Below are 27,842 nucleotides of genomic sequence, written 5' to 3' on the forward strand. Positions count from 1 at the left end.
CATCGTAGAATACTTCATTCAAACTTGACAGAAACAAAATAAAACTCACCAAAACCGTCGTCGTTAGTCTTTCCAACAATCACAAACTCTGGTTTGGTTGAAATAAACTCTTATTTCACCGAGTTTGATATGAAAGTAGGACGACTCTACACGTTGTCTCCCCCCTTGTCTTCAAAACTACTCGCCAACTGCTAACGTTACTCACGCTAAATAGCGGTCCACTTCCGTGTTTTGGTACGGTTGGCTTTCACACCTGATGCGAACCGTACCCGAGTACACATGATCCGTACTCCAGACCACCTTCAAGTGGCCTCGGGTACAGATTGAGGAACCGTGCCCTGGTACAGTACAGGGCGTTCACACTAATCAATCGAACTGGACTTTGGGGACAAGTGTACTCGCATCTGGGCCCGGGTCCCTAATGTGAAAGCACCCTTTAGACATTTCACAGTTTTAAACGTAAACATTCTAAATGTGTCCCAGTTTATTTCCTGTTGCAGTGTATGTGAATGTCATCAGCTGACAGGAAGTACACATGGACCCAAGCAGTTTCCTAGCAATGCAATTCCATTGCCATTCCGTTGAAATGCACTAAAACGGAGCGTTTCTGATAGAGGGGGAATACAGGTATATTCAGGCAGACAGTATGAGGAAAATAATGTGTTGTTTGAACATTACAGCATGTAAACATGTTCTAGTAGAAACACAAAATACATACATGAACCTGATGATGAGCAGGATATGTCCCCTTTAAGTGCTGCATAAGTTATACTGTCTATTTAGTCATTAGTCTGTTCAGCATTAGTGTGCAGGACTCGGCAGAATCTAGCGGTTGAGGTTGCAGATTGCAACCAACTGAAACTGCCCAGACTATGAACTACGGCCGACGTGAAAACACGAAAGGCTCTCTCTAGTAGTTAGAGTCCAAAAAAACGTACGGAAGAAATAAAAGAAGAAGAAGCGGAAGAATTAAGATTTGGATAACATACTTACAGCATTCACACAATAAATAAATAAGTAAGCAAACATTTATATTAGTATGCATATTTATAATATGTTTATTGCTCAACACAGGACATTTCAGTAGAGAGATTAAATATATGACAATAGAATAGAAATAATTTAGTTTTACTTTTTGTACGGCACTTTGTAGGCGGACGTTTTACTGGCATAGTCGCTTTCAGGCCAAAAAAGGCTGAAGCGTAGCTCTGCTCTGCTGGGCGCTGATGTTGCAACGGAACAAACCACTGACTTTCACTTCTTAGCGATATACGTTCTCTGCTGACACTGCGAGGCACCCCTTAGCGTAGGGATGTTTCTAGGAGTTGACAAGGTCTGGGGCTAAGAACAGACTATGTGGGGCTAAGAACAGACTATCTGGGGCTAAGAACAGACTATGTGGGGCTAAGAACAGACTATGTGGGGCTAAGAACAGACTATGTGGGGCTAAGAACAGACTATGTGGGGCTAAGAACAGACTATGTGGGGCTAAGAACAGACTATCTGGGGCTGAGGTCAGACTATCTGAGCTAAACCCAGACTATCTGGGGCTGAGGTCAGACTATCTGGGGCTGAGGTCAGACTATCTGGGGCTGATGTCAGACTATCTGGGGCTAAAGCCAGACTATCTGGGGCTGAGGTCAGACTATCTGGGGCTGAGGTCAGACTATCTGGGCTGAGGTCAGACTATCTGGGCTGAGGTCACACTATCTGGGGCTGAGGTCAGACTATCTGGGGCTAAAGCCAGACTATCTGGGGCTGAGGTCAGACTATCTGGGGCTGAGGTCAGACTATCTGGGGCTGAGGTCAGACTATCTGGGGCTAAAGCCAGACTATCTGGGGCTGAGGTCAGACTATCTGGGGCTGAGGTCAGACTATCTGGGCTGAGGTCAGACTATCTGGGCTGAGGTCAGACTATCTGGGCTGAGGTCAGACTATCTGGGGCTGAGGTCAGACTATCTGGGCTGAGGTCAGACTATCTGGGGCTTTCTGACTGACTGAACTTGTATACAAGAGGACGTTACCTAGCCCCGCCCACTGCCTCAGTCTCTCTACACACACACACACACACACACACACACACACACACACACACACACACAACACACACACACACACACAAACACACACACACAGACGGAAGACACAGAAAAGAAAAGCTCATGAAAATGTACACACATGCCAGCACAAGCCCACAAACACACACACGTGAACAGACAAACATACACAGAGCATTAATCAACACAGATAAACGAAGCAATGATACAGTCATTATGAGTAACCTCTTTCAGTAGCTGTGAGAAGGTCCACATCTTTCATCATCTATCATATTCTACTATATATATAGGACTCATATAAAGATATTAAAGATATTAGAGGAGTAATATCTACCTGAGCAGAGAATGAAGCCCCGCCCACTGCCTCAGTCTCTCTACACACACACACACACACACACACACACACACACACACACACAAACACACACACACACAAACACACACACACTAGGCAGCGGCTAAGGGTAGGCGGGTCGGGAATTAAATTATTTACATTTCATGATGATTATAGATGTTTTCCTCTGTTGGAAAGATTGGTGGCTAGAAGCCCCAGAAGCTCAGTGCTGATGATGCCGTTGCTTCAGCGTCTGTATGAGACGCACCAGACTGTCAACTAACTCCAATGTAAATCCATCCATGTCATTATTAAACGGCAAAGCTACTTAAGCAGTACAAAGAGCGAGAAAATCCACTTAGGGGAGGAGGTCGGGGTGGATGGTTGAGACAAACAATCACAGACTTTCACCCAGGAGACCGCTGTTTGTGTCCTGTATGAAACCAAGTCAACGTTGACTTATTTTACTGTACCTTTGTTACGTAACTTACATATCCTACTTTATGCCAGTTAGTAGGGATGCACCGATACCCGATACCAGTATCGGGTATCGGTTCCGATACTGTGCTCATGTACTCGTACTCGTACTCGCAAAACAGCTCCGATACAACGGCACCGATACCACTTTACGGTGGTGCGCCCGACCCCACTGGGCCGGGATCCCACCTCAGCCGGCGCGCCGGCCCTCACTTTCATTGCGCCACGGGGTTTTGCTTGCACCCTCTGACTCGCGCGTGCTTTAGACTCCTTGGTCGAGTTTCAAGACGGGTCGGGTGGGTTGCCGACATCGTCGCAGACCCCTCGCGCCTTTTACGTGGGCCGAACCCCAATCTGGCGGCACGACGCGGTTGGGGCGCACTAAGAATAGTCCGTCCCGGTCGACAGTCGCACCGGGAGCAGGGGGCCGTCCCCGGCGGGGAGAGAGGGCGCAGCAAGCCCTTTGTCCACGGTGCGGCGAGGTCCGGGCGGGGAGCGCTGTAAAGCTGCGGTCGTGAGCCACCTTCGCCCCAAACCTTTCCAAGCCGACCTAGAGCCGGTCGCGGCGTATGCGGGACTCCCCAGCCTGCCGTGTGTCGCTCACACCCTCCAGCTGGCTGTTAACGAGGGTCTTTTGGCACAGAGAAGTACTTGTATCGGTACTCGGTATCGGCGAGATAACAAACATACTTATTTTAACCCTATAACCACAGACTTTTTCTAAACTTACCAAGTACTTTTGTTGCGTAAGTAAAATGGAGTAAATCTATGTTGGAAGTTTATTTTGAAAGGCCACTATGCATGTAACATGTGGAAACTGACACACCGTCCCTGAGTCCAAAACTGATGCTATGAGGGGTACCTATAGAGCAAAGAGAAATTTCTAGCATGTGTGCGCTGGATGCTTTGTGCTGCTTAGATTTGCTCTAATAAACACTGCATGTGCTAAGGGGTCATCAGGATTTTAGGACCTAAAAATAGGCACAAGAGAATGTTAAGGAACTGTGACATCTCAGCTAAACCACTATCAAAGTCAGTTCACAGTCACGGGGAGCGCCACTTACAGAAGAATGTGTTCTGTGACGCCTGGAGCTTGGTCAAGACTGAGAAAATATCTCAAGTGGCACGGACTGCATGTAGACATGGCTTGAGTAATGTCTGTGTGGAAATGACACATTTTGATCAGATAGCTTGCGTTACAAACTTGGGGTGAGGATCTAAGTTCATTCTTGACCTTGGAAACAACAAGGTCCATTTTGTAGCTGATCTGGAGATTTCAATCATATCACATGATGTTCATCAGAAGTGATGTGTGATATGATGGATATCATACCATTTTCTGGAGCTTGACACTCACAGCCAGGTGGCAACCTCTGGTTCTGAAAAGTTAATCCAATGCCTAAAGCCCCAGACACACCAGGAACGTCAGGAGCGCGTGGCGGCTGCGTGATTCACGCCTTGGGCGTTCATACCAGCTGCATTTCAGCTGCGTGTCTGCTGCGTGTCTGCTGCTGCAGCTGCTGCTGTCAGCCCTTTCTTTCTACATAGAGTTTGCCTTTTAATGGCCATTTCATTTCATTATAAATATAATTTATATTTATTTTAGACCGAGAAAGGTTAAGAAACTTGTGGTAATTTAAATTTAATTTAAATTTTAATTAATTTAAATTAAAACTCCTCACTATATTCATTCATGGAGCGCTCCAAGTCACTGCATGTTCTAGAACACTGTCAGGCACATATTTCAGAATAATAGCCTCGTGTTAACAAATGAAGGAATTCTGTCCACAGAAAAAACGCTTGAGGGCTTTTATTTCAAAATTAAAGCAGGAAGTGTTGATTTGAACCCCATACTTTATCAATTAATGGTGCTCTCCAAGTCACTGCATGTTCCACAGCACTGACTGCTCATGTTTCAGAATAAAAGCCTTGTGTTAACAAATGAAGGAATTCTGTCCATAGAAAAAATGCTTGAGGGCTTTTATTTTGAGTGTTGATTTAAAAATAAGTCTTTACTTTTTTTTCATCTCCATAACATATTCTACAGATAGACATCGAAACTATAGTAATCTTGTTGGTATGATGTCAATATACAGTCAATAGATTACTTTCACTGTCTGTTGTTGCTATGAGATGCGCTCGGCACGCGTCAAAAATAGGCGAGACCTCTATTCTCTAGAAGAGACACAGCCGCCACGTTTGTCATGGACAGGTCGTTACTGCGGCGTTGTCGTCGTTGTTTTAGATCTTTAACTTTTTTACAGTGTGTTTTGACTTGTAACATTTCGGTCGCCTAAAGATGTCAGCGTTGTCAGTTATTCAGTGTTCAGTTGTTCTATAGCTCCACCCTCTCGTGTCACTCCCGGTTGCAGAAAAAAAACAAGATGGCGACGGCCAAAAACCAAGACGACCAAAATGATCACAGACAGTATATAAAGATGGACGACATGACAGCTCCCCAAAGGTGAAGCCAAAACATCTGGATGGCCCCCTGGTGGCTGGCTGCAGTGTCGGTCATGAAGCCCCCCCCTCCATGTTAGTGGGTGGGACATGGGACAAAATAAAAAGTCAAATTACATATCAAATAAATAATAAATAAATGATAAGTTTGGTTTTAATTAGCTATGATGCCATATGCTATATTGATGCTATAAAAAGGGGTAAAGCATCATGATTGGCAGCTGTGAGTCTCTCTTTCTGCGGCCGTGCTCAACTTGCGATTTTTATTTGGGCGGGTGACCTCGTTACCACGGCTCCACCACCCGATCACTACTGCACAGACTCTGGCTCCAAATGACGTCACAATCTCAAGGCAGCTCCTGTAGTCAGGATATTTTAGCTTCACTTCTGTACAGTGGCAGGAAGTGGAAACATGTCGTCTATCTTTATTTACAGTCTATGAAAATGATAAACTCAAGACTTCAAACATCCACAAACCAATGAGTGATTTCAAGGTGATTACGTCCACTTCTTATATACAGTCGGCTCACAAGTCCTCCAACTTAATGGAAATGTAATACTAAACTGCTGGAGTAGCCCTATAACACTTCCCAACTGTATCTTTGTAAGATACATCATAATTTACATTTACCCAAACAGATTTTGGTAACATTGACCAGCCTCCCAAATGACAGTAGTTTTATGTGTCAGTACATTATTGAGCATTGATTATACAATACAGTCAAAATCCATGAACCATTATTAAGAATATGAAAGACACATTGGTAATAGACCCTCACAATCGAAACACAGTAATATGGTGCACTGACACATTGATATTTTTGTTCATGCATGCATCTGGTCTCTTATCTGGGCTCTAGTGCTGCAAGAAAAATAGATCATTAATGTCTTTTTCTTTTCTTTGTCTTGACTCGATTTGATGTGTCACATCAGCCCTAGCTCGGAGCAACTGCTCCGGCCGTCCGCATAGAGCTTATATTATACTTTGTGTGTCCTTGTCCATGGATGTATTATAAGAATTGGATACCCGAAGATGGCGCCTATTCATTCTAATGAGAATTGCTCGTCTGGCGCACACACCAAAAAGGTTTTCTAGCTTCCGGGTTCCGTTTTTCTCAAGTTGAGGACATTTTTACAAATATAAAACCTCCATGGATCAACGATTCAGAATAGAAAGAGTCACAATCAACCTTGGTTGCAGTTAAAGGTGTCCTGTCAACAGTTTTACAGACGTTTCTTTTACAGATTTTTCATTGCAGTACCGCGAGTGACAACTGGAATTAATTGGAACCAAGGCTGAGCGGCAGCGTCGTATCCAGGACTTGTTATACCTGCATGGTCCACTGGGGTCTGTGTGACGGAAATGTCATCATCAGAAGGTGTACATGTAGACTCTGTGTGAACATCTGCGCACCGGCAATTTGTTGTGACGCTATAAGTGGTAGCGTAGCAATCTACTTTTATGTGTGGAACGCGTCCTCCAAGTGGGCAATACAAACAACTACTATGCATCCGTTGTGTCTGCAGCTGTCCATGTACATGTTTGTTTGGGAAATATAATCGAGGCTCATGAAGGAGCCGAGGTTGGGGTGGATGAATGGGTTAAAAAAACACAAGACTGATCACATAACAAACACAAGACTATTCACATAAACATAAGACTGATCACATAAACACAAGACTGATCACATAACAAACACAAGACTGATCACATAAACACAAGACTGATCACATAACAAACACAGGACTAACCACATAACAAACACAAGACTAACCACATAAACACAAGACTGATCACATAAACACAAGACTGATCACATAACAAACACAAGACTGATCACATAAACACAAGACTGATCACATAAACACAAGACTGATCACATAACAAACGCAAGACTAACCACATAACAAACCCAAGACTAACCACATAACAAACCCAAGACTAACCACATAACAAACACAAGACTAAACACATAACAAACACATAACAAACACAAGACTGATCACAAAACAAACACACTACTAACCACATAATAAACACAAGAGGTCCCCGGGGACCGCCGGTACAATAACCTTTTATTTTGATGTTAATACAATGTACCAGAATTAACGAATATGTAGGATATTACTACTGACATTCATGTAGTATTACGTCACAACGGCTGCTGTATTAGCCATGTGTTTACTACGTGATTATTTGCATATAGAGCGGGGAAGTGAGATCAGATCACAAGTGGTCACTGAAGACGCATGTGGAGACACATTCTAATGCCAGGTGTAAATAGACGTACTTAAAGCTGTCCACTTGTGATCGGATCACTGAGGATGCATGTTAATACCAGGTGTGAACAGGGCCTATGTCTGTCTGTCTGCAGTCAGTAAACTTATCCATGTCTGTGATTGGTCACATGCTGCAGACACCGCCCCGTTCATGTGAACGCGCTCGTAGCCAGATTGAGAAACCCTGGGTTGATTTACCGAGTTGACTCTATGTCACTCTATGTATTATAAGCTCATGAAATAACCTGTAGATGGTGATACACATTGTTTCTTTGTTCAAAAATAACATCATACTAACTTTATGATCCATGTTATTTATCACCATGACAGGGATTTGCCTAATACCTTGCTGTTTGTTTTGCAGAACAAAGTCCATGACTTTAACGGCCTTCACTGCAGTCAAAACCTGTTTTTTCATTCTTTATCCCAAAACATCCAGCCTAACTGTCTATATTATATCAGTATATGCTATAATGTATGGTATGCTATATGATTCAGATTAGTCATTTTGAGTTAATTCAGAGGAAGTTGGAACCAACCCAGTCTCACAATGTGTAATAGCCACATTAGTCCACAGCACAAAACTGGGTTGGATAGAGCCCAGGGTTTGCATAACGTATTTTTGTTATTGGTTTTCTTAAAAGCATTTGACTACTTAATAGCTTTAACTTTCATAAATGAGCTCAGAAAAAAGGTCCTATTTATTTGTCATTGTTAATGTTAGCCTACTTAACTGTAAAGGTTTTTTTCAAAATAGCCTGAATATAAACAGTAATGTGTATGTATGTAGCCTGTTCATTTATGTTTTAGCCTATTATTAGTAGATGACTAATGCGTAAAACCCATAGTGGCCAACTCTAGACATCCCTTTGCCACCCCTAGGCCACTCCAGTTAAATATTCCTAGAACCGCCACTGGATGGACAGTTATATTAGCAGTTATTTTAGCAGCTTCTTAATATAGTATCCCATCATGCTCTATGTCTGCTCACAGCTAAGAGCACTGGTTCCTCCCCTGGGCAAACATGACCTTGATATACAGTCTGCACCCCGTGTACTGCTCTCATTGCTGTTTGGACTACATCAACTTATTATCTTATATTATGTCTGCTACTACTGATAGTCACAGTGGCGATGATCATTATATGATCTGTATTACATTATGGATTGTAAAATAAATAAATGAGGTGGAACTAAAAAGAATCTTCCTTTAAACTGTCTACACTAATGACTGTACCATCACCACATACTTCAAATACCCCAACCTGCATCCATTCACATGTCTTGGACTCATTATAAACAACAAAGTCAGTTTTGATCAACACATCACTGACATCCATAAATGAGCCCTGCAAAGACTCCATGCTAGACTCCACTCTTGAACTTCCCTCGGGATCAATAAAGTTACTATCTATCTATCTATCTATCTATCTATCTATCTATCTATCTATCTATCTATCTATCTATCTATCTATTTATCTATCTATCTATCTATCTATGCCACACTGTTTTCTGTTACACCCCCCCTCCTATTGTTGTACCACAAACTTACCAGAATCACACACAAACACTGCCTTCCTACACCCGGTCTATCAGACATGAACCACAGAGCCATCACATGCTGAGCACTCACAATATAATTACACTGATCGCCCCCTCAATCATCACATTACTGCTGTCTGGTGGTTCTAGATACAGGACTCTAAAATGGAGAAGAGCTCGCTTTAACAGGAGCTTTGTCTATATACATATATATATATATATATATATATATATAAACTTGGAAAAAAAGTTTGGAAATCTGTGTTTGGTGGATTATTTCTCTGTTGTTACAATGCTAATTGACATTGTATTTTACATCGTTGGAAAGCCTGTTTATTTACCGTCACAATGATTCAACTTGTAAGGATCATGCATTTGTGGGATGAGCAGCACAGCTGATTATGTGGGTAGCGCCCAAGAAAATTTGGCCAAAATGCTCTGCCGATGGTAAACAGTGTATTCTCCTGTTGGTATTGACTCTTGTTTTGAGTTGTTTGGTGGATTGGATGATTGAACTCTGTATCAGTAACAAGGAACAAACAAGACATATTGGCAATTTTACACTTTATTCATTTAATACACCGTCAGGAGCCTCAGTAGCGGTGGAAGATCCATACGCAGCCACAACAGCCTGGCACCTCCTCCTCATGCTGGTCACCAACCTGGTCACACGTTGCTGTGGGATGGCGTTCCATTCCTCAACCAGGATTCGTTGCAGGTCCGCCAGCCTGCTCATCCCACAAATGCATGATCCTTAGAGAGATGGACATCATTGTGAAGGTATATAAACAGACTTTCCAACGATGTAAAATACAATGTCAATTAGTATTGTAACAACAGAGAAATAATCCACCAAACACTAATTTCCAAACTTTTGTTTCTGAGTTTATTTATTATTGGAAATCAATTAACAACACAACACAATGACAGTTATTGTCCAGAAACCCTCAGGTACTGCATTTAGCGTAAAAAATATGCTCAAATATATATAATAATTTCTCTGCCTTCAGAGCAACTTTAGAGTTAACCTGCAAAATATAGACGGAAATTTTTAACTCACAGAGCGTTTTACATACAGATTATGGAACAATGGACGCCTGGGGTGCCCAGGTGTCCATTGTTCCATAATCTGTCCATGTGTAAGAGCTATTAGACATGAAACTGATTTATACCTCACTGTTGTAATTGGGGAAACAGCGTGGTGGGAATAGATATGTCTGTTGTTGTGAATATCGTACTATGAAAATGTGTTTTTTGCATCCTGTAAATGGAACTGTAGATAAGCCAAAGCCTGGTGCATCTATACATGCACACCGAACACATCACATTTCAGTGTAATGACTGCAGGACAGTGTCACTGAAAAGCAAAAAATCCTTTGACATGTTCTAGCCATTATGTGATGTTATGAAGCTGCTGTGTAGACCGAGCCGAGCGAGCAGCAAGCCTCTCAAAGTCCTACCGTGGCAGTGGTGTTTGTCAGTGTGTTTCTGCTCTGGGGGCATGTCACCAGGAAGCCGGAGACACTTCACAGGCATTAACGCCCCCCGCATTTTAATTCTTGTTAGCCGAGCTCGCTTCAGACCTCGCGACCCAATTAGCAATTAGCCAGCCTTTTTACGTGGAGACCTTTGCTGTGGTGTATGATCCTGGCCTGATTTGTATGCAGTTTGTGCAGACGCTGATAAGAGCAACCCGGAGTACATGTGCAGTTTTTTAAAATTTAATTTTATGATGATTTGCATGCCAGGACTGCTGCAGGGCTAGGGGAAATAACATAGCCTGTCTTCAAAAGAAGATCTGTACGCCAAGCACCGAGCAGCAAAATGTGTAGGACTGCGCTTTTTTTTGTGCAAGCAGGTAATTTGCTCCCTGACTAATCTGCAGAGATAGGGAGAAGTTCAGAAAAAGCACTTACACAAAGAACAAGCTTTAGCTCGGAGGCTCGTCAAAAAACCTGAAGAAATTAACACCGAGGTGTAATAGCTGGAACAGAAGAGGATCTGCACCAACCTCGGAGGCGACGAGAGGATGTGTGTGTACACGTTTGCTTGTGAGTTCATTTAGAGCAAGCTATTATACCAAACTGTGTTTATATATATATATATATATATATATATATATATACACACAGTATATATATGTATACACAGTATATTGTATATATATATATATGGTCAGCTAGTTCTAGTTCTACTAACTGGTAACCGCTTAAAGCTAGGGTTGGTAGTGTTCAAAAACTGTTTTGTTATACTTGTTGAAATTCTCGTTATGTCCCGACGACAATCAATCAATCTAACGCTCTGACCAAAAACAGGAAATAAATCTGGTATCTGTGCAAATGAAATGATTGGACGGGCTACCTATCTACCTACCTACACACACTCTGCCTACGCACTCTGCTTGTGCACTCACTGCTCATCACAAGAGTCTTCCTCCAGCTGCTAGCTTGAAAGCTGCGAGTACTAACAATAACCCTGTTGGTTGTTTATGTTGATAATATTAATGTTGGGGGAGTGTCTCTGGAGGGAGGCCTGAAGGGACGGACTGTCTACATACCTGTCTACCTACCTGTCTACCTACCTAATGATAATGTTGGAGGAGTGTCTTTGGAGGGAGACCTGAAGAGACGGACTGTCTACCTACCTGTCTACCTACCTGTCCACCTACCTGTCCACCTACCTGTCTACCTACCTGTCCACCTACCTGTCTACCTACCTATCTACCTACCTAATGATAATGTTGGGGGAGTGTCTTTGGAGGGAAACCTGAAGGGACGGACTGTCTACCTACCTGTCTACCTCCCTGTCTACCTGCCTGCCTACCTACCTGTCTACCTACCTGTCCACTTACCTGTCCACCTACCTGTCTACCTACCTGTCTACCTACCTGTCCACCTACCTGTCTACCTGTCTACCTACCTGTCCACATACCTGTCTACCTGTCTACCTACCTGTCTACCTACCTGTCTACCTACCTTTTGTTGTGGATTTTATGATCCCTATGACTTGGTTTGTTTCCTCCTGTTGGTGTGACTGTGACAGTTATATATTATATTTGATTAGGTTTGTATTTTTTCTCTCTCTGTAAAAATTAATAAATAATTATCTTAGTCCCTGTTTATATATACTTTCATTTGCCTGTACACTTTGCTTGTTTTTATGTAATCGCTGTGGCAAAATTCAGCTCATTAAGTAACACTGATGTGCAAACAGACTGTCAAAAGCAGTGATATTTTAAACTGCATCCGTGTTTTCCATACTGAGGTCAGAACAGGCGTTTTTCTCTGTAGCTACACAAATATGCATCTGTGAGCACCTATCTGTGCAGAGAGCAAGCCGTCACTTTGTCTTAAATGGAGCTATGATACATTATTAATAACCTGACAGACTGCTGGGTGGCCTGAAGCAACACATGAAAACACACACTAAACACAGAAAGAGAAGTGGAGGTGTGTGTGTGTGTGTCCTTTTATTATTCCCGTTGTGGGGACAGAAAGTTTTCACACTGTCACATTTTGGGGGACAACAATCTCGGTAAGGTAAAGCATTGGATGAAAAAAAAGTATGCACATCCCAAAAAAGCTCTGAACAGGTCCTGAATCACACAGAGACCTCGTGACGTGGTGTAAAATCTGCACACTGCCGTTGCTGTGCAACATTTTGATCAAACAGATATTCATCAGGCACCGACAGACTAAGAAATCACGTCACAGACACACATATCTGGACTGAAAAATGTGAATCAGAGAAACATGTTTCCAAATGCCAAATGGGAGATACTATATTAGTGAATTATTATGTAAATATTAGTTCATAAATATGTATGGATCAACACACTGGCCACATTATGAGTCATTCCTCTATCAGCCACGGAGAAGCATAAAACCGGTAATTATGAATTGCTTCGTCATTAGTCACTCTTCATCCATCATATTGAGCAGTTACTAGTACCTCATTACTTCATGATTAATAGGTAGCTACTGAGTGTTTATTGGAGAGTTCCTTGACAGCAAACCAGAGAATATCAAAGCGTAGATGGAGCGTACAGCCCCGGTTGGTCGCACAAACACACAGATGGCTAACATAAACTACGGAGTGAAGATTAGAAGAAGCAATGTTGTTGTGACAGGCTCTCAGAGTTTCAGCAGTTTGGTTGAATCATAAAGGTCCCATATTATAAAAAAGTGAGATTTTCATGTTTTTTTTATTAAAAAGCAGGCTTAAGTGCTATATAAATACTGTGAAAGTATCGAAACACTCAATCCAGTGTATGTGAATGTCATCAGCTGACAGGAAGTACACATGGACCCAAGCTGCTGCCTAGCAACACAATTCTGTTGCAATTCCGTCAAAATGTGCTAAAACGGAGCGTTTCAGAAAGAGGGTAAATACAGGTATGTTCAGGCCGACAGTATGAGGAAAATAAAGGCTTTTTTCAACATTACAGCATGTAAACAAGTTTTAGTAGAAACACAAAATACAAGTATGAACCTGAAAATGAGCATGATATGGGACCTTTAAGTGTTCTTGCCTGCTGTTAGTCAGTAGTTGGCTTTTTTTTTTTTTTTTATAACTGATGACTGTACATTTAGATTGCATGGACCCAGTAGTAGAGGTGAAATGCCAACACGTTCTCATCCCAACTCGTCACATACTTACACTTTGTCAAACCCCCGGCATCACTTTTTGATCGCAGTAAACATGTGCTTATTGTTGTGGACTTAACAACAGTCTTTCTTAGGATTAGGCAACCAAACCGCTTAGTTAGGTTTCGGAAAAAAACTAAAAATGGTTTGGCTTAAAATTACCATGTTTGTACAGTGAAGATGTGAGTTGATGTTGTGAACACAGGACACAAGCGATCAGCTGATTGTAACGTGAAACATAACACACGGGACACGAACAGCGGTCTCCTGGATGAAAGCCTTGTGTTTGTTGGTCCCATCCACCTCCCTCCCGCCCACCCTGTGTGTCTCTTTCGCTCTTTAAACTACGTAACTACAGCATTTTACCTGAGTGTATACTGTTGCTGGGTTTACATCGTAGTTAATAGAAAACCTGGTGCGTTGCATACCGGCGCTTGAGGGTGCCTTGTGCGGCGGTATCAAACGCCGGCAGCCGTGACAAAGCGCCACTGTTTGACGCCATGGGAATAAGAACGGGCTGGAAATGCTGACAGTTATTTGTTTGTTGGGAGCAGATCTCACACATTGCACCTTTAAAGGGACCGTTTGTAAGAATCAGAAATAGCTTGTTAACAGCGACACCTGTGGCCGTTAAGTCAACAGTAGTCAGCGTCCTGTTGCTCGTGCTTGCTCTACATAGACATGAACAAGCATTGCTCAAAACAGTGAGGCGACACACGTCAGCTAAAAGCACAATATCACTCTATATTTCAGCTGCTTGGCAGTAATGTTAGCTGACCAGACGAAGGTCTCTCCATGAATCAATGCTGATCCTAGTGTTGGCTTTTCCTGCCTCAGCCTCCCGACAGCGGTCGGAGGGAACAGGGGAGACACCGGAGTTTTGGTCGGAGACGATAACGTTTCTCTCTGCGGAGCCCCGTCACTTCACAAGACACGGGAAACCTCTGTTGGTCTGGAGGAGCTGCAGCAGTTATTTCTGCACAAACGTCCACTGTACATTCACTAGATATTCTCAGAGCTAAACTAACTCTTCTGCAGTGTGGAGTGTGCGCTGAGCTACAGAGAGAGAGCTGCAGGGAGGGCTGCAGATATAAACTACTTAAAAGTTTATAAACCAGAAACTTCACTCAGCGCACGTTTACGGAGGAATCTGATCCGAAATCTGCGGTCAAGATTCAGGTTTTCCTGACGGTTTTTCTCAGGTAAATAATGCTACTATTTTTAGCTCAGTCACGTTAGCTCAGTATTTACATTCTGCATAAACTCTGTCAACCGTAAACACACACTCTGTTTTACGTCTGTCTTTACAGGTCCATCTGTGAGAAATGACCGACAGAATCATCCAAGTGAAGAAGCAGATAGTTCTATTTACATGGATATACAGAGCTAGCATGTTAGCATGTAGCTACATGCTACCGCTATGAGACGGTGTGTAAACACAGAGAACATCAGGGTGGAAAATAGAAGATGTGAAACAGTGGTCAGTTAATTATTTCTGGTAAAAGACACCTGATAAACGTAGTAAAGTAATCAGAGTAATGGTATATTATTTACTGTAGGAGCTGTCTTTGTGTTACCATGACTACAGACCGGTTAACGTTAAACTCACCGGAGCTTACCGGAGCTGAAAGACTTTATCATGTACCATGTTAAATTAACTGCAGGTGGAATTAAAAATGCTGTGTATAATTAATATTGTCATCTGTCTACTCAAATAAAGTTTGACTGTGAAACAGAAATGTGTTGTGTTGCTTACAGTCACTATTTACTACCTGTACTCTTCTACATGCTTGACATAAAATTAATGTTTCATATCACCTGTTGAAACAGTGTAATTACATAAAGCCTTTGTGAAAGAACATGTTATATTTATCTCAGATGATGGGAGATTCTGCTGGTTCTTGCAGACTAACAGAAGTAGGAGCAGACTTTGCTTATAGTTGCGAAGCGGAAGGAGAGAGACACTTAGCAGGGCCACCTAGCTGGAGGTTCTAACCGTTGTTCTAACAGGAAACCCTTATATGGCATGAAATTCGTCACCAAAGTAAGGAAGTGCTGCTCAGCGATTTTTTAGACCCATTTTCGGACAGATGGAGCAGGAGAAAAAGAGAGAGGATGGTCTTTTATGATACTATGGTGACCTGTAGACACACTGGGGACAGATATTGATGTTTAAAAGACATTGAAAAGTGCATTTTGCATAATAGTTGACCTTTAAGAAGTTAATAGAGTGATCCAGGGATGACGTATTTCTGTAATTCAACAGGAAGTGATCATCTCCCTGGTTCCCTCCACTAACAGCCAATGAGATCGTTCCATCGGGTTTTGGATTAATGCAGAAAATAATCTCTGTGGCAACCACATGTTTATGAAACTGACACATTTTGTTCGGCAAGATAATCTCAGCAGAAGTGAAAAGCTAACGTTAGGCTATAAACGAACTACACCACGGTCACATGAGCACGAGTATAAACACAACGAGGTTGTAAAGGAGGATGAGTTGGCGTGATGACGTTTAGTCGTCTCATTTAGACACTTGTTAGCAACCACCTTTTTAAGACACGTAAAGGATTCAAAATTCACCACTGGAATATTTACTGATGTATTTTATATCATAGAACAAAACGTTAAAATCTCTTCAGCTTGTGTTAACCACAGACCTGATTACAGACATCTAACTAAAAAACCCACTGACTCCCAGACGAGGGAACAGGAAGTGTTAAAATGCTGACTCATTTCTGGGTTTTTAGCACTCACTGCTGTAAACAATTCATAAACAAGTCTTTCTTTAGTTATTACAAGCAGATGTTGTATTGTAAGATGTTGGCGGAAAACAACTGAAATACACCGACAGTGAAGTACAGTATATATTGTATCAACACTTTTGCTACTTGGCAGATGCTTCCTCATTATGTTGAAAGAAATGTGATTTAGTCAGCATAACATTTCCTTCAAAATGGTAAATGGATTTGCATTTATTAAAATGCCTTTAAAGGTCCCATATTTTAAAAAGTGAGATTTTCATGTCTTTTATATCATAAAGCAGGTTTAAGTGCTATATAAATACTGTGAATGTATCAAAACACTGAATCCACAGAGAAATACACACAGCATCTATTCAGAAATTGTGAGTTTGAAACAAGCTGTCAGGATTTCTGTACATTTGTGATGTCACATATATACAATATTTAGACAATTTCACAGTTTTTTTTTGAAAGATAATTTTTTGGGGCTTTTTATTGAGAGTGATAGTGGTAGTGGTGAAATGGGGGAGAGAGAGGGGATGACAATGCAGAAAGGGCCACAGGTCGGATTCGAACCCCAGGCAAGGACTTGCCTATTTGATACATGGGGCGCCCGCTCTACCAGGTGAGCTAACGCGGCGCCCCATTTCACAGTTTTAAACATTCTAAATGTGTCCCAGTTTATTTCCTGTTGCAGTGTATGTGAATGTCATCAGCTGACAGGAAGTAAACATGGACCCAAGCTGTTTCCTAGCAACGCACTTCCGTTGCCAATCCGTTGAAATGCGCTATAACGGAACGTTTCTGACAGAGGGTGAATACAGGTATATTCAGACAGACAGTATGAGAAAAATTATGTGTTGTTTGAACATTAAAGCATGTAAACATGTTCTAGTAGAAACCCAAAATACAAGAATGAACCTGAAAATGAGCATGATATGTCCCCTTTAATGTCAGCATTCACCCATTCACACACACATTCATACACTGATGTCAGAGGCTGCCATACAAGGAGCCAACCTGCCCATCAGGATCTGATCTAAATACTCATTCACACGCTGATGGTTCAGCCTTCAGGAGCAGTTTGGGATTCAGTGTCTTGCTCAAGGACACTTCAACATGTGACTGGAGGAGCCGGGATCGAACCGCCGAACTTCCACTGGGTGGGTGACCCGCTCACCACCGCTGAGCCACATCCGCCCCCAAATGTATTTGGTGTTGCAAATTATGTAGTATTGTTGTATATAAAGATAATTTGTAGGAGACAGGGTTGTAATATCATAAATAAATGCTTCCTTTGCATCGTGACCGAGTACCAACGAAGGTGCTTCAATATCACAATACTGTGTTTTGTTTGATCCATTCAGTCATTGTAACAGTGACAAAGACAGATGAGAAAACAGACAAAGGAAATGCAGTACACCGTCTCAGTTTAAAGGCAAAACGGAACCCAGGAACCCGACTCATGAGGAGGCAGATGCAAAGTTAAAGTCTTTACTAGGCAGTTACAAGGTACAAAGGGGTCAGGCTAAGGCAGAATCCCAAATACAAAACTGGGTCAAAAAACTAGAACAGGATCAAAGACAAGCAAACAATGAGAGGCTGGAAAGCTGAGTAGTGAGCACAAAGACAATCTGGCAGCGAGCTAGTGGAAGTGGACCGGTAAATATACTGGGGAGCTAATGAGGGGATGGGCAACAGGTGAGTGAGGAGAATAACCAGGTGAGCTGACACTGGAGGGAGTGGCCGGGTCTGTAAAGAACAGGGTTGCGTTAGAAAAGTCAAAAAATGACGTCTTAACGTCTTTTCCTAACCACTGGTGATGGGAATTACGGCTCTTTTTAGTGAGCCAGATCATTTGGCTCAGCTCATCAAGAAGAGCTGGCTCTTTCGGCTTCCAAACAGCTCTTCATTTTACCACTTCTGCCTTTTATAATTCAGCCAAATTTAGCACTGTTTTGACCTATGATTAGTATGTGTGCACATATGTCACTTAAATTATTCAATATAATTGTACTAAACCTTGTAATTTCCAGAATACCATAACTTCACATGCTGCTTTGTTTCCGACTGTCACTCATCTTGTCTGCTATTCGCGAGCCGGCTCATTCGCGACCGACCCATCACTACTAACCGCTTTTCCTTGATCTCGATGGAAAACATCAGGAGGTCAAAGAAAGATGAGAAGGAGAATTCAGAAGGACTTAGGAAAAGACAACCGTGTTGTTAAGAGATTCTGACTGTTCTTTCACTAGACTCCGCAATTATGATGCGACGGCAGCGGATGTTAGGGACGCGGGTCTGCCGTGGTGAAACTACAATGTTCTGAAGATGGACTACAAAAGGTGCCAATCCCCCCGTGCATTGTTAAATAGGTCTTTCAGTGACAGACTGCTTCACCCACGGTGTGTGAAAGAGAGATACCACATGTCCTCCTGCTGCTGGAACACTTCACATCAACATATAATAACGGATCATCTGACCTAACGTGGACAACCGGTGAAAAACATCACTTCATTACGAAGATTGGAACTGAAATAAACAAAGAAATATATGATAAATATTGAGTTAATTGTTGGAGTTATGGAGAAGTTGTAGGACCATTTAGTTCTTCCAACTTCTTTTGGGACATGTAATATTTATTTATGTTGATTATTTGTTAATTGATTGTTTACTGTTCATTTTATTTTCTTATTCTTGTTTTGTTTTTTACTGAGGTATTTGTTACATGTTCCAAATAAATAATTAATTAAAAATAAAGTGAAACATCAATCCCAGTTAGTGTATGAGCGTATGAAAATAATATGCAAGATAAGCATATCGTTTGTTTATATGAACGGCCGAATGGTGCGTCGCTTTAAATGCTGCGGCCGCGAGGAATTGTGGGATGTTATTATCTACTTTCCTTTGGTAAAGGATGGTCCAGTGTATCCTCTGCTAAAGGAGATAATAAAGGAAGCATTGAAGCTCCTTTCCTCAGCATTTAGAGGATTCTAACAGCTCTTGTCACGGCTGCTACTGAGGTACTTCCGGGTCATTTCACTCCGTTAGGAACCTTCCTAGGCAAAAAGGACTATTCGACCGCAACCCGAGCTGATAGTACAGGTGGGAGTGGCCAGGTCTGAAATGACAGCAGAATTAGAAGACAGGGAAAACAAGCAAACTGAATGAATGAAACCATGACAGACACACAGGGTGGATCACACTGCCCAGTGATTTATGTGTGAAAGGGACTCAGTGCAGTATTAATGAGACTGTTTTATTCATCGTCTCCAATTAATTTAAGTGGAGCGATTAGGATTTAAATTTTAATGAATGGCCAAGGGAGTGTGGAGCATGATGTAGTCACAGTCACACACAAATAAACACTCACACACACACACACACACACACACATACACACACACACACACACACACACACACACACACACACACACAACAGTGAGTGATGCTGGTTTCCTGCTTTCAGCTTATTTAGTCAGGCTGTCAGTGACATCTGCTGGTTGACAGAAGCACATACACAATGTGACTCTGACTCTGGATGAATCAGCCTTTCATACACTGATTTCACTAAATGATCAGGTGAATGAAAATTCTGTGGTATTTTTCGGAATAATATTTGTTATTTAATTGATCGCAGGTGTTTCCTTTTGGTCAGGTTGTAGTTGGGAGGAGCAATGTGAGGTCACCAGACTCCTTGTACTATTAAACAACAATTATTGGGACTGTAAAAAAAACTAAATAAAAGTAGGCTATCCCCCCCAGGAGCAAGACATCTTCAATTACCATAGTAGGAAAAGGCCCCGGTGTTACTAATAGCATTAACGATGGCTAAGTAAACTAAACTAAGTAAAATACGTAGGGAACAAGCGTCACAAACGTCACTAACAGAACATCCACATAACCCAACAACACTTTAGGACACGAGCACCGGTCTCCTGGTTTGAAAGTCCTGTGTTTGTTGGATCCATGCACCTCTGCTCCTCCTCTCCATCAGCAGTCTTTCTCACTTTTTATTCTATATGCCACTAGCTATGTGAGTGCAGCACATCGCGCCGTACCATGTCATTCATTCTCCATGTGGTGCGACCGGCCTGACATACTGTACCGGCATGGGCAGCAGCCGGTAATTTGATAAACCGGTGTTATTCAGGAGAGTGGAGGAGATGTCAGTCAAACACAGTCCAGAGAAGAGCTCTAATCAAGGAAAAGTAAAAACACCTGCAGTATAAAATGCGTGTCAATGTAGAGACTAGGGGTGTCGCGGTATACCGGTTTTGCGGTAATCACGGTATTAAAAACATGAAAATAGTAATATCGTGTAAGTAATCCAGACACAATATATTTAATGTGTTTAATTCAATTTAGCCCTTGGTTTAGCTATTTCTGTTTTGTGTTCTCCCGCACGCAGTAAATAAAAGCTTGTCGCAGACATGACGTCATACACGCCACAAACAGATTATAAAATAAACACACCACAAGCAAGCGCACGTCTTGTCTTTGTGATTCTGTCAAAATGACGACGAATGAAAAGGAGATACTTTATCGCCCTGCTAAACCTGTAAAATCTGCATTGTGGGAATTCTTCAGGTTGCACATGAAAAACAAAGCCCTTCCTGATCCTGCTCCAGTGTGCAGGGAATGTGGAGCTACAGTATTAGCCAAAGGAGCTAATACTTCAAACATGCTGCATAGTCACCTTCACAATTATCACGCAGAACATGAGTTGTAATGTTAGCATAGATAAACATGTCAGTTGAGATATGAGTACAACGTTAGCATATCTTGGTTAGTGAATGACTACGTGAGCTGGCTAGCTAGCGTAGCTAAGTTGAGGCCAAGCAATGCTAGCCAACCGAGACCCGCAGCGATAGTGAACCAGTCGGCTGGCATTGCTTGGCTTTGGCTGGCTGGGTTGTTCGCTATCACTGGCGGGCTCCAGCTGGCCAACACCACCCGGCTCCAACCAGCCGAGCCACCCGTCACCACCGGCGGGCTCCGGCTGGCCAACACCACCCGGCTCCTACAAGCCGAGCCACCCGTCACCACCGGCGGGTCCCGGATGGCCGGCACTGAACGGCTTCAACCGTGATAGTGAATGACTATGTTAGCTAGCTAGCTAATTTATGTGCTAAGTGAAGTTGGCTAACTTAATTGAGGCCTGTTCAACAAGACAGTGACAGCTGGTACTTTTCTTGTGGTCAGGCAGCAGCATCCAAGAAACATGAGAAATCATCAGGGAAAGAAAAAGGAGCAGGTCGGCCCAGCCTATTTATCATATTCTACGTATTCGTTCAGACACACTCACTGTCATGTAAAACACACTGGTATGTCTCTCAGAGAATTGATTTCAAAATACTGCTGCTGGTTTACAAAGCACTAAATGGTTTAGGGCCAAAATATATTTCTGATCTTCTGCTGTGTTCTGAACCATCCAGACCTCTCAGGTCATCTGGATCAGGTCTGCTTAGTGTCCCCAGAGTCAGAACTAAACATGCAGAAGCAGCATTCAGTTTTTATGCACCAAATATCTGGAACAAGCTCCCAGAAACCTGTAGGACCGCTCCAACTCTCACTTCTTTTAAAACAAAGCTTAAAACTTTCCTGTTTGCGGCTGCCTTTTATTAAACCAGATAATGATCTGATACTGCACAAGAGCTTTTACTCTTTTGTGTTTTATGCTATTTTAGCTTCTATCCTAGCTTTTATTTTTAGCTTGTTTTTATTTTCTAATCTTTAATGTTTTAATGTTTTAATGTTTTTATAACTGTTTTAATTATGTCTTAATGTTCTTTTGCATTTTGTCGCAATGTTCTTGAATGTTTCTGTAAAGCACTTTGAATTGCCCTGTTGTTGAAATGTGCTATACAAATAAAGCTGCCTTGCCTTGCCTTGGTGTCCGCTGTTTTGGAAAGAAAACAAAAAAAAGTTAGACCAAATAAAGTTAAAGATGTATTTTAAGTGATTGCGTAATTTTTTTTAATGACATCGCGATAATATCGTTATCGTGATAATTTTTTGCCATGATAATCGTATTGAGAAAAATTGATATCGTGACAGCCTTAGTTCAGGACTCTCAGCAGTTTATTTCCACTGTGTACTTCAGTGAAATCTACAGACTTGATGCCCAAAGTCTCTGCAGGTCTGTGAGTACTGAGCTCAGTGTGTTCACTCCAATATGTTAACATGAGAGCGGAAAGGAAGCCGGCTACGCTACACAGACTGAAGTCCCTACTGCTCTTTGTACTGGATGTTCTATTTCTATTATTTTACCTTTATTTAACCAGATAAGTCAACTGAGAACCAATTCTCATTTACAATTACGGCCTGGCCAAGAGGCAGCTGCAGAAGGCAAGATATTAGATCATAGAACATAAAATACGATAAGTGCAATAAAACATTAGACAAAATTAAAACATCACAATATATATATATATATGTGGTGTGTTCCAGAGAGGCAAATTCAGAAGCAAGTACAGTGATCAGAAACTATCTCTTGTAAAGAGTTCTTAAAGGAGGGTAACGGGATGAGGGTTTGGAGTTTTAGTGTCTTTATTAACTCATTCCAGTCACTAGGAGCAGCAAACTGGAATGAGTGACGACCAGAGGAGGTGCAGACTTTAGGCACGACCATACTGATGAATTTGCTAGAAGATAAATTGCGGTTAGTGTTGGAGATATTGAGTAGTGAGCAGAGATATGGAGGTTGGTTCTGCCAGTGATAGTTTTATAAATGAACTGTGTGCTGCATCACAGACTGACAGCTGATGAAGGGAGTCTCTGTAAACACTGATTCATGACTTCTCTTCTTCTCTCATCAGATGGAACCGAAGGTGGTGGTCTCTGTCAGAGTCTGAGTGATCAGAAAAGTGGATGTGTTGAGAGGATCAGCCGTGTCCTGATGATCCACAGAGGTTCACCACCTGGACCTGGATCTTATTTTAGTCTTTTTATATATATATATATATATATATATATATATATATATTCTGAACCCAACATGCCTCTGCAGAATAGTTCAGTTTATGACAACATAACTGTAGATGAACACATTTAAATAGATCTTTCTGCTTTGCTTTGTGTCGCAGCTCCACTCTGTGGAAAGATGGAGTTTTGCTGTTTATTTCCACATATTTCTAAATAACAGTGGAAGTTAATAAAGTTACCTTATTAAAACCAAGCCCTCAGGACGAGCGCCGAGCTTTGATGCCCACTTTCGTAGCAGCAAACGACGGTACTACAACTTCCGTGTCAGTCACGTGATGCCATTGGGCCTAAAAAAAACTTTTTCCCATAGACTTACATTGGGAAAGAGACGTCTGTAACTCAGAGGATATTTTATTTTGAGGTGAATCAACTCCCCAGTATGAACGCTCTAATAGTCCTTATTTAAGTCATAAGGTCCTAAAAGTTGTAAAATGCACTAATAGCTGAATCCAGAGTTATTTCCCTTCCACCGTTCATGTGAATGAGACCCAGACCGAGGCTGGAGCGAAGGCTGGGAGGAGGAGTTAAAGGAAACACTACTGCGTCTGCTCTATGGGCCTGATGGATGAGGAAGATCGGCGGATGATCCGCGTACTTTATCACTCGGGAGTCGATCCATTTTGGCTTCACGCTCCACTGAGACACTCTAATAGGGACGAACAGGAGCCTCCGACGCTGTATCCAATACATCCATGATTAAAACCAATACCAGCAATTTATCATATTATCAAAGATAAATACTTGCTTGTAACAAACAGAAAGAATCAGATAAAATCTGAATTCAGTTGAGGCTTCACTTAAGTTTCTCAGCTAACTACAAAAACATTATGTCTGGATTTTGTTGGAAAGTCAGCACCTTAATATTTTATATAATGTTTGATGTAAAATAAACAAACAGAACTGATTAACATGCGACCTCTAGAATTTATATTTACTAATCATGTACGTACAGGAAAATTTCCAGTTTCATGTGTGACTCTGCTAGTTTTCACGTTACATGACTGAACACAGACACATAAAGTCGCCCGTGGAGCTTTTTCCCCTCAGAAATCCATGTTGAAGCGGTCGTTCTCACCACTGTTCATGTTCTGTTGTTCCTGCTGGAGCTGCTTTCTGCCAGCAGATGTCACTGTTCCCTCTGTTTTACCACAAAGGAGGTTTATCTGAATGGATGCAGTGAACACTGAACTAATGATGTGAATGCTTTCTTTCTGACTGACTTGGTTTTGTAAACAGTTATCCTTACACTTAAACCCCCCCCCCTTAAAATAACCTAATTTATTGTCATTGAATAAGAATGCATTTATGTTTCTAGCAAAACAATACACCATCATTGTGATATGTCTTGATACACCTTACAGTGAAGGTGTCAGTAAATAAATATCTAAACATGATAAATAAGGTCTAATGATCTTTAATTATAACAGTTCTGATCGGTCAGGAATAGGCGTGGTTTTAAATATTAATAGTTATTTACAGACTGTGTGGGCTAAAACACACAAGAAGCCTGATTCTCCTTTACAATAATTCTCTACATGTTTACAATCAGGCAGGTAAACTCATTAAAATATGCAATAATTAAGATCAGTGTATATGATGGAAGAGAGTGTGCAAAACACATTTTTCTTTGTACTTTATTTTTGTACTTTATACAAATTCGCTGAATCAGCAGAACTTCAGTCTGAGTTGAATATTTGCAGCAAATGATGAGAGAAATGAGCAGAAATGAATTCATATTATTTATTTATATTATTATTTATTTTATTTCATTAAATGATCATTATTATGCACTGATTGTGGGAGAACTGGATCACCCAGATCGAACCCGTGCGTTCCACAACAGTAGACAACACTGACTACTGAGGTAGCGCTGAGAGCTCAAGCCCTCGCATTCATTCAGAAGGAAAAAGTCAATTTTTCCTTCCAGATGAATGACACATTCAAGACATTTTTTTATATATAGTAAGTCAGATTCACTATATGTGGGATAAACCGGAGCCCCCGGAGAAAACCCCATGAACCACCTTAACGCCTCGTCACGGCGGTGAGCATAGAAGAGAAAAACCTGCACATGCAGGACCTCTGTCTCGGTGGTGCCATCAGGTGACCTTTGACGGCGGAGGCGATACGGTCTCCGAGTGCCGGTTTACCCCCTTTCAAGGACACCAGCACCCACATCGCATTGCCCCACGTCTTAATCAGGTCCCGGTAAATTGCCTTTTCAAGGTTTTCCCATGTTTCTGGGCTGGAATCGAAATCGAGACCCTCGACTTCGGCCCACGTTTGTTCAAAAAGGCGCTGGATGATGTCATGGACGTTTGAAAGGGTCCAGGTCACTTTCGCCTTCTTGAAGATCCGCGTGACCAGCCTCTCCAAGAGCACCTCGACGCAGTTTTTGTTTTGTACGTTCCGCGCTCGCCGTGCTGAGTCATCATGACTCTTCGTCACGGATACCGGGGCAGACGGTGCAGTGATTGCCAAAGGTTTCTTGGCCCTGGGCTTATTGCCCAGTATGGCGTGTCTCAAATTGTCGACGAGGTTGTCGGACTGAAAGATCTGCCACCATCTGGCCAGAGACAGGAAACCGAGCACCTTCCGCTGCAAGTCGGCGCGCATGTTGGCACGTATCACCGGCTCGGGGATGATCTCTGGCCCGTGTAGGATGTGTGTGTAGAGGAGATCACTTAAGACCTTTGTGAACTCCAAGACTCGACCGGGGGGAATGGTTAGGAGCGGAGTGCCGAGTCCCAGAAGATCGCGGTTCTCTGTTTTTTTCATCAGATCGTTAATCTTCTTCGTGAGAGACTTTGCCGACTCCCGACTGTGAACTTTGGAGCCTCGGTGGAATTTTTTCATCATCTGTGCCACGATGCGATGGATGCACGATTTGGCAAAGCACTTTGCCAAAAGCTTCTTAATTTTGCTTCCGATGTTTTTCTTTGAGCGTTTGCGCTTCTGCTCCGAAGGAGTCTGTCTTACAGCCTCTTCGGCGATGCTCCGAGCGATGTCTTCTGCGACGTCTTCAATCTCCCGAGCGCTTTGAGACTGCAGCAGCGCGTACTCGGAGTCCGGCACGTCAACCAAGAGAGGTTCGGTGATGTCGTTCAACTGCTTCTTGATGATGATTGTGACATACATGATGTCTTTCATCGAAATCACGACGTTCGACGAAGGCGTCGCCGCATGGCGGTCTTCGGCGTCTGAGGGTTCCAGTTCCACATCTGATTCTTCGGAGATGGTCCTCTGCTTGCACCGTCGAGGCGAGAACACCGACTTCATCCTGCCGATGAACGCTTGGCACATTTTGCAGGCATGCAGAATCATGCTGTTGAGTCTGCCGGGAGGAGTGAGGCGCTGAACTATGCCCTCGGTGCTGGAGAGGGCACTTCGGACGCTCTCCGAAACCTCTTCAGAGATCAATGTCGTCAAGCTTTTGGAGCTCGGACACTGAACCGAGATGTCGACACCCAGAGCTTCGGCAAAGCCCTGAGAGATGGTGTCGCCCAGATTGATTTGGACGTCGTCCTCAGACGCCAGGGTCGTGCTCCCGATAGATTTCAGGAAAGATCTTGTCAAGGCCGCTGTGATGTCCAACAGCAACTCTCCCATCATGGTCATAGTGGCGTCGTCGGGGCTGCCGGATTTCATCATTCCCCACTGATCCGCCGTCATCCCCTTAAAGAAGGAGTTGAGCAGCTTGGAAAAAACGTGACGGACGTTGAACTCGGGCATGATGGCTTCTGGCTGGGAAGTTCTTGATGATACCATGATGCTGATTTACGGTCAATTCTTGTCGATGCTTCGTGGTTTTTGGAGAGAAATTCACTGCTTCTCTCAGTAGAAAGTCTGATGAGTGAAAATAATCGTTAATAATAATTAGGGCTGCAACTAACTAACATGTAAGCTGCATTTAAATGTTGGGGCTGATTTTAACGGCTTCATATACTGTTGGGAGGTTTAATCTAAAGGAATGCATTCATAAAATTCATACTTCTTCCTCTTGAGACAACTGCTTCTCTCAGTCGATGTGTTTCGTCTGATCGAGTCTTCAGATTCAACTACAGTTGTGTGATTCTGGGACTCTCTCCTGAATGTCACTCCTTTATGATGTCACCGCTCCTTTAAGATGTCACAACTGATGTCACCACTCCTTTAATTCATCACAGTGTTCCATCTGGTGATGTCACGATGCAGTGATGATGTCACCATTGCTGGAATGTCACCACTGCTGTGATGTCACCCAAACACACGTGCACACACACACGTGCACACTACACACACACACACACACACACACACACACACACACACACA

At 42.5% G+C, this 27,842-nt stretch overlaps 2 protein-coding genes across 3 annotated transcripts in view; both read right to left on the minus strand.

Annotated features, from left to right (window-relative positions):
* Positions 1–733, minus strand: part of LOC141768526 (BTB/POZ domain-containing protein KCTD1-like) — a 28,917-nt gene extending 28,184 nt beyond the window's left edge. The window contains exon 1 of one of the 2 annotated variants that reach the window (XM_074636905.1): positions 50–733. The gene's annotated coding sequence lies outside the window, so the exon portion shown is untranslated. The remainder of the gene's footprint in view (positions 1–49) is intronic. The other variant, XM_074636904.1, reaches the window with a different exon arrangement.
* Positions 734–3,813: 3,080 nt separating this feature from the next.
* On the minus strand, positions 3,814–27,633 carry LOC141768403 (uncharacterized). The gene is made up of 4 exons (XM_074636694.1): positions 27,520–27,633; positions 25,609–27,374; positions 21,398–21,621; positions 3,814–3,839 (listed from the first exon to the last, which is right to left on the minus strand). Exons 2-4 carry the CDS (start codon positions 27,294–27,296, stop codon positions 3,814–3,816), a joined length of 1,938 nt encoding a protein of 645 aa, XP_074492795.1. The 5' UTR covers positions 27,297–27,374; positions 27,520–27,633.
* Between the last annotated feature and the right edge of the window lie 209 nt (positions 27,634–27,842).

Source organism: Sebastes fasciatus, chromosome 5 (assembly GCF_043250625.1).
Source record: "Sebastes fasciatus isolate fSebFas1 chromosome 5, fSebFas1.pri, whole genome shotgun sequence".
Taxonomy (NCBI): Eukaryota; Metazoa; Chordata; class Actinopteri; order Perciformes; family Sebastidae; genus Sebastes; species Sebastes fasciatus.